The sequence below is a fragment of the Vipera berus genome (genome assembly GCF_964194415.1).
Source record: "Vipera berus genome assembly, chromosome: Z".
NCBI classification, from domain to species: Eukaryota; Metazoa; Chordata; class Lepidosauria; order Squamata; family Viperidae; genus Vipera; species Vipera berus.
The window spans coordinates 133,812,162-133,819,661 of record NC_138205.1 but is presented as its reverse complement, the minus strand read 5'-3'; the positions used below and the strand labels follow the sequence as shown (position 1 = coordinate 133,819,661).

The 7,500-nt window shown below is 57.9% G+C and overlaps 1 protein-coding gene across 1 annotated transcript in view; it reads right to left on the bottom strand.

Moving 5' to 3' along the window:
* Positions 1–7,500, bottom strand: part of LOC308679064 (arf-GAP with GTPase, ANK repeat and PH domain-containing protein 3-like) — a gene marked incomplete at its 5' end in the record, with an annotated part of 45,810 nt that overhangs the window by 34,929 nt on the left and 3,381 nt on the right. The window contains one exon of the mRNA XM_081346299.1: positions 6,335–6,725. Within this exon, the coding sequence (XP_081202425.1) occupies positions 6,335–6,725 (391 nt within the window). The remainder of the gene's footprint in view (positions 1–6,334; positions 6,726–7,500) is intronic.

Genomic DNA, 7,500 nt, shown 5'->3' with positions numbered 1-7,500 from the left:
TTCGGGGCGGGGGGCAGTCAGGAAGATCTGGGAAGGCTGGAAGAGAGGGTGAACGTACCCACCTGCTCCTGTGGGGGGGAGGGAAAGAGGGATGGCGTCGGCGCTAAGCCCATGCCCTTGCCGCCGGTTCCTGAGGACTGGGGTTCTTGGCGATTCAGCCCCCCCAAAGGAGAAGCTTCCCTTCTCGGGGGGGCCAGGGGGTGGGATCCCAGCGCCCCCTCCCCTGCCGCTCAGTCGCTCCTGCCCACCCCCTGGAAGGAAGAGGGGGGTGAGGAGGGGGGAAAAGAACCCCGGTTAAGCAGAGGGGGCCGTGGGTGTGCAAGAGAGGCGTCCATCGGGCAGGGGGGGGGCTCACTTGCACCCACCCCCTCCCCAAGGCAGACCTACTTCCCTTCGCAAACCAAGAGCCCCCTTGGTCTCCGGGACGGATGGAGAGGCAGTGTTTGTGGCAGCTGCCCCCCCACCCGGTCCGGAGGGCTTCTGTAATCCCCCTTCCTCGTGGCCGGCCCCAGCAGCGGCACCCACAGCCAGGGAACAGCCACAGGAGCATCCCCCTCCCTCCTGACCCCCCCCAGACACCCAAAGTTTGAAAAAGGGGGGCAGTAGCAGCAGCCATTCTATGTTGCTTGGAGACCGCCTGGCCAAATTAAGAAAGCCCCGCCCCCAAATTACCAAGACATTTGCTCGTTACTCCCTTAAGGGATTTTGGGGAGCAGCCGGGAGGGCCCCCCCGAGGAGTGGAACCTCGATGCTGTGATGCCAGGGATCTCTTGGGGCCAAAGGCAACCTGGTTTGTTTGATCTGAGAAAGCAGATTTCCCCGAAGGAAGATGGAACAAAAACACACACACAAACACACACAGGAGATGAAAGAGGCCGCCAAGAAACTCCCCCCCACACACCAGGGTTGCATCAGCCAGGCAGCTGGATCAGGTGTGACCCTCCAGCCAAGCTGGCTGAGGAATTCTGGGAGTTGAAGTCCACACCGACCCTTTCCATTCAGAACAGAATAAGGAACAGAATCGAATGGAACGGAATTTAGAAAAGAATATAGAACAGGAACAGAACAGAACAGAACTAAGAATAGAATAGAATAGAATAGAATAGAATAGAGTAGAGTAGAATAGAATAAATAGAATAGAATAGAATAGAATAGAATATAGAATAGGAACAGAACAGAACAGAACAGAATTAAGAATAGAATAGAATAGAAAAGAAAATATGGAATGGAATGTAATAGAATAGAAATTAATAGAAGAGAAGAAGAGAAAATATGGAATGCAATAGAATAGAATAGAATAGAATAGAATATAGAATAGAACAGAACAGAAAAGAAAATATGGAATGGAATGTAATAGAATAGAATATAGAATAGAATAGTATAGAACGAAGAGTCCTAGTAAACAATCACTTCAATATGAGCTAGCAGTGTGCTGCAGCTGCCAAAAGAGCCAACACAGTGCTAGGCTGCATGAACAGAGGGATAGAATCAAGATCGCGTGAAGTACTAATACCACTTTACAAGGCCTTGGTAAGGCCACACCTGGAATACTGCATCCAGTTTTGGTCACCACGATGTAAAAAAGATGTTGAGACTCTAGAAAGGGTACAGAGAAGAGCAACAAAGATGTTTAGGAGACTGGAGGCTAAAACATATAGGGAACGGTTGCTGGAATTGGGTATGTGTAGTTTAACGAAGAGAAGAGTGAGGGGTGACATGACAGCAGCGTTCCAATATCTCAGGGGCTGCCCCAAAGAAGAGGGAGTCAAGCTATTCTCCAAAGCACCTGAAGGCAGGACAAGAAGCAACGGATGGAAACTAGTCAAGGAGAGAAGCAACCTAGAACTAAGGAGAAACTTCCTGACAGTGAGAACAACTAACCAGTGGAACAACCTGCCTCCAGAAGCGGTGAATGCTCCAACACTGGAAGTTTTTAAGAAGAGACTGGACAGCCGTTTGTCTGAAATGGTCTAGGGTTTCCTGCCTGAGCAGGAGGTTGGACTAGATGACCTCCAAGGTCCCTTCCAACTACTTCTTCTTCTTCTTCTTCTTCTTCTTATTCTTATTATTATTATTATTATTATTATTATTATTATTAATATTATTACAATAGAATTAAGAATAGTATTAAAGATAGAATACAATAGAATACAATAGGAATAGAATAGAATAGAAAATATGGAATGGAATAGAATAGAAATTAATAGAATAGAATACAGAATAGAATAAAATAGAATAGAATAGAACAGAATAGAATTAAGAATAGTATTAAAGATAGAATACAATAGAATACAATAGGAATAGAATAGAATAGAAAATATGGAATGGAATAGAATAGAAATTAATAGAATAGAATACAGAATAGAATAAAATAGAATAGAATAGAACAGAATAGAATTAAGAATAGTATTAAGGATAGACTAGACTAGACTAGAATAGAATAGAATAGAAAATATGGAATGGAATGGATAGAAATTAATAGAATAGAATATAGAATAGAATAGAACAGAATAGAACAGAATTAAGAATAAAATAGAACAATTAAGAATAGAATAGAAAATATTGAATGGAATAGAATGGAATAGAATAGAAAATAGAAATAGAACAAAACAGAACATAGAACAGAACATAGAACAGAACAGAATATAGAACAGAACAGAACAGAATATAGAACAGAATACAGAATGCTGGGAGTTGAAGTTCCCCACGTCACCAAAGGGCCCAGTTGGAAGACCCCTGGGATAGGGGGAAGGTCCTGGAGGGGAACAGAAGACACACACACACACACACACACACACACAAACACACACACACACACACACCTAGGCCGGCTTCGGCAGAGACAAGCCCCACCAGCTGAGCCCATTTCAAAGGGTGCCAAGCAGCAGGCGGGTCCAAGGAGGATTTGGGGCAAAGATGTGCCACTGAAGACGGTGGGGAACCCTCTCCCCTCAGCGCCCCCCCTGTGCGGTGGGCACACTGATGAACCTCAGCTGGGCCCGGCCAGTCTGATTATTTTTCCGGTCCCTGGTATCGGCGGCAGCGGGGAGACGACGACTGCACAACACCCCCGGATGTTGTCCCCTAAATAAACCAGCATCTACCTTGCTTGCTTTGCCGATCACCCCAAGTATGCCGGGTGTGGCAATCGGAACCACCATGACACCCGGCAGGCAGGGAGTGGGACCCTGCAGTCACTACGGGGGTGGGTGGGGGGTGGGGATGGAGCTCAATAAAAGTGGGGAGGGGAGTGAAGAAGAGCAACACGTAGGACGTCAGGAAGAAACCAGGAATAGGTCAAGGGTTTCCTGCCTGAGCAGGGGGTTGGACTGGATGACCTCCAAGGTCCCGTCCACCTCCCAGACTGGACGTTTTCAAGGAGAGACTGGACAGCTGCTTCTCTGAAATGGGTCTAGGGTTTCCTGCCTGAGCAGGGGGTTGGACTGGATGACCTCCAAGGTCCCGTCCACCTCCCAGACTGGAAGTTTTCAAGGAGAGACTGGACAGCTGCTTGTCTGAAATGGGGTAGGGTTTCCTGCCTGAGCAGGGGGTTGGACTGGATGACCTCCAAGGTCCCTTCCAACAATTATTATTATTATTATTATTATTATTATTATTATTATTATTATTATTATTATTATTATTATTATTATTATTATTAACTTTTATTCCTAAAACATGAAACTCAGTCAACTGAACACTCAAATTGACTGGCACTAATGGTTGACACGGGTTGCTGCCAGCATCCTAGGTATCCCCTTAAAATGTAAGATGATGGCGATGGTGATGATGATGATGATGATGGGAACGCTGCCCATCTAAAGGGCATAACAGACACATCTGGGACCGTGGGGGTGGGGTTTTGGCAAGGACCCCTCAGGGCTGCTGGGACAGCATGAGTCCCGGGGAACAGGGTCCTTCCTGGCCCCCCATCTGCACGGGACGCCGAGGGAGGCCTGGGCCCGAGCAGGGGGGGGGTGCGGGGGGGCCTCCCCAGGTGCCCTCCCCGGGGTCAGGAACCAGAGGCAGGGGCCCCGAAGCCGGAGCAAGGGACCGAAGGGCTGAGCGGGGTGTTTCCCCCACCAAACCCAGGCTCCCGTGAGACGTGGGGGGGTCAGGCCAACCAGAGAACCTGCCCCCCCGGCGGACAGCGGGGAGCAAACACCCATAAGCCACGGCCGGTTTCCTGTCCGCCTTTCTCCCGGGTCCGTGAGTCGACGCCGAGACAAGTTGAAAGGAAAACATCCGGAGGGGAGATGCCGTCTCCCACCCCACCCCTTTTACCTGACAAAGGACACCCTCCCCCCGGGATACGGCACAGCCCCATGGGTTCTTTCCCTCCCCTGCTTTCCATACTTCCGGCGACCCGAATGCAGCCAGGGTCACCTCCAGGCCTGGAGGACAAAGGGAAACGGCCTTCCCCAGACCACCTCCTTAGCCGTTCTGGGCTGGGGGGACAGCTCCCCCACCCCCGGGATTGCTTCTCGGGTGGGGGGGGAGTCCCCCAACTCTCGTGGCCCAAGCCGGCCAGGCCGGGGGAAGAGCCCGTGCAGCGGTGGCCTCCTCCCATCCTGCGGACCCCCCTCCTGCCGCCACCGCAGGCCCTGCAGGCCTCCCCCAGTCGGGAGGAAGGAGCAGGAAAACCAAGAGAGGGAGGGGGGGAGAGGAGTGAGAGCCCCCTTCCCTTCCTCCCTGGGAATTTTTGGCTCTTTCCCACCGCTCCGAGCTCTGGCCTGGGGAGGGGGGGCCAAGGGCTTCCCAAGAGCAGGAATTGGGGGGGGGTGTCTTGGCGGCTGCCCCCTTCCTCCTCAGCCGGGTCTGCACCCCCCAAACAAAACCCTCCGCCCCCCCCACCCCCCAGCCCGGGAGCGAGCCCCCCCCCCGCTCCCATCCTCCTTGGCCTTCTTCTCCCCTGGCACCCAAAAAAGGCCCATGTGCCTGCGCAATTCCTCCATCCTTTCCTCTCGCCCCCCCCCACCTCCCATCCTCCTCGGCCTTCTTCGACGGGTCCCCCTGGCGGATCCCGGCTTTCCTTCGCAATTCCTCCCTCCTTTCCTCCCCCCACGCCAGGAGCGAGCCCCCCACCCACCCCCTGGCTCCCATCCTCCTCGGCCGCCATCTCCCCTGCCACCCAAAAGAAGGCCCATGTGCCTGCGCAATTCCTCCATCCTTTCCTCTCGCCCCCCCCACCCCCACCTCCCATCCTCCTCGGCCTTCTTCTCCCCTGCGCCCCAAAAGAAGGCCCATGTGCCTGCGCTTTCGACGGGTCCACTCCCCCCCCCCCGCCGCCGATCCCGGCTTTCCTTCGCCATCCCTCCATCCTTTCCTCTCGCCCCCCCTCCCGCCCCCACCCCAGGCCGGGAGGAGCCCGATCCCGCTCGGAGCGGGCGCTGCAAGGAGGAGCCCCCCCTCCCTCCCCCCCCGCGCTCCCTCCCCCCTCCCTCCCTCCCTCTCCCCCTCCCCGGCGCTCAGCTGCAGCCAGCCGGCCTTCCCGCTGCGCCCGCGGGCGCCGCGCTTTTCTCCCCCCCGGGCGAGGCGGAGGCGCCCGCTGGACCGAGCGGAGAAGCGTCCCGAGCCGAGGGAACCGGCCGGGCCCGGCCGCGGCTCTTCCGGTCCATCTCCAGCCTGGCCGGAGCTCCTCCAAGCCTCCCACCCGCCGGCGCGGGGTCTCGAAGGCGCCGAGAGGAGACAAAAGCCGGGCCGGACCTCGCCGCTGCGGACCCCCTCCCCGCCTTCCAGACCTCCTCTCCACCCCCCCCACCCCACCCCCGGGGGCCGGAGAGCCACGAGGCCCGCCCTAGACCGGGGGTGGGGGGCTGCCTGGAAGTGTGGGGAGGGGGGGGGAGACCGGCGGGGAAGTCGGGGGGCTGCCCAGGCCGCGCAGGTCTTCTCGCCTGGCTCCTCCGGCTGCCTTTTCCGCAGTGGGGGCGGCGGGGAGGGGAGGGGAGGGGGGTCCTCTCCGGGCTTTGTCCCCTCGGGGGTCCCTCCCCTCCCTCTCCCCCCTCTCCCTCTCCCCCCCTCCCTCTCCCCCTCCGGCTCCCATCCTCCTTGGCCGCCTTCTCCCCTGCCACCCAAAGGAGGCCCATGTGCCTGCGCTCTTCCTCTCCCCCCCTCCCTCTCCCTCTCCCCCCCGGGTCGCCCCCGGTCCCCCCCTACCCTCGATGGAGATGACCCTAACCCTCCCCTCCCTCTCCCCCTCTCCCCTCCCCCTCTCCCCCTCCCCCCTCGCTCTCCCCTCCCTCTCCCCCTCTCCCCTCCCTCCCCCTCTCCCCTCCCTCCCTCTCCCTCCCTCCCTCTCCCCCCAGGGTCGCCCCCGGCCCCCCCCCCGCCCTACCCTCGATGGAGATGACGTGCTCGCGGATCTGGTTCTGCAGCGCCAGCTCGTCCACCCGCTCGATCAGGTCGTAGATGGCGTAGATGTTGGGGTGGACCGACTCGAAGCGGCCGATCTCGGCCCGGATGGCGGCCGAGTTGGAGAGGCCGAACTGCGGCGGGCCGCCCGACGAGCCGCCCGGACCCCCCGGCGCCGCCAAGCTTTGCCCCTCCCGGGACGACGACGACGACGACGAAGGCGGCGGAGGCTGCCCGGGACTCTGGCCCGGCCCGCCGGGAAGTTCATGGCTGGCGCGGCGGGGAAAGAGGCGGCGCAGGCGGCGGCGGAGGCGGAGGAAGCGGCGGCGAGGCCCGAAGCGGCTGAGCGGCGGGCGGGCGGCGGGCTCCCGGCGCTGCGTGGCCGGCTGTGCTGGCGCTCGCCCCGCCCGCTGCCCGCCCCCTCCCTCCCTCCCTCCCTCCCTCCGCACCGCCTCCCCCTGCCGGCCGCTCCGCCAGCCGCACCGCCGCGTCACCGGCCGCCCCCGCCGCTGCCGCCGCCTCCGCACCGGAGGGAGGGAGGGAGGGAGGGAGAGAAGGAAAGAGAGAGAGAAGGAAAGACTGCGAGAGGGAGGGAGGGAGAGAAGGAAAGAGTGGGAGGAGGGAGAGAAGGAAAGAGAGAGAGAAGGAGAGAGTGGGAGAGGAGGGAGGGAGAGAAGGAAAGAAGGGAGGGAGGGAGGGAGAGGGAAAGAAGGAAAGAGAGAGAGAAGGAAAGAGTGGGAGAGGACGGAGGGAGAGAGAGTGGGAGAGGAGGGAGGGAGAAGGAGGGCGAGAGAGAAGGAAAGAGTGGGAGAGGAGGGAGGGAGAAAGAGTGGGAGAGGAGGGAGGGAGAAGGAGGGAGAGAGAGAAGGAAAGAGTGGGAGAGGAGGGAGGGAGAAAGAGTGGGAGAGGAGGGAGGGAGAAGGAGGGAGAGAGAGAAGGAAAGAGTGGGAGAGGAGGGAGGGAGAGAGAGTGGGAGAGGAGGGAGGGAGAAGGAGGGAGAGAGAGAAGGAAAGAGTGGGAGAGGAGGGAGGGAGAGAGAGGGAGAGGGAGAGAAGAGAGAAGGAAAGAGTGGTAGAGGAGGGAGGGAGAGGAGAGAGAGTGGGAGAGGAGGGAGGGAGAAGGAGGGAGAGAGAAGGAAAGAGGGAGACA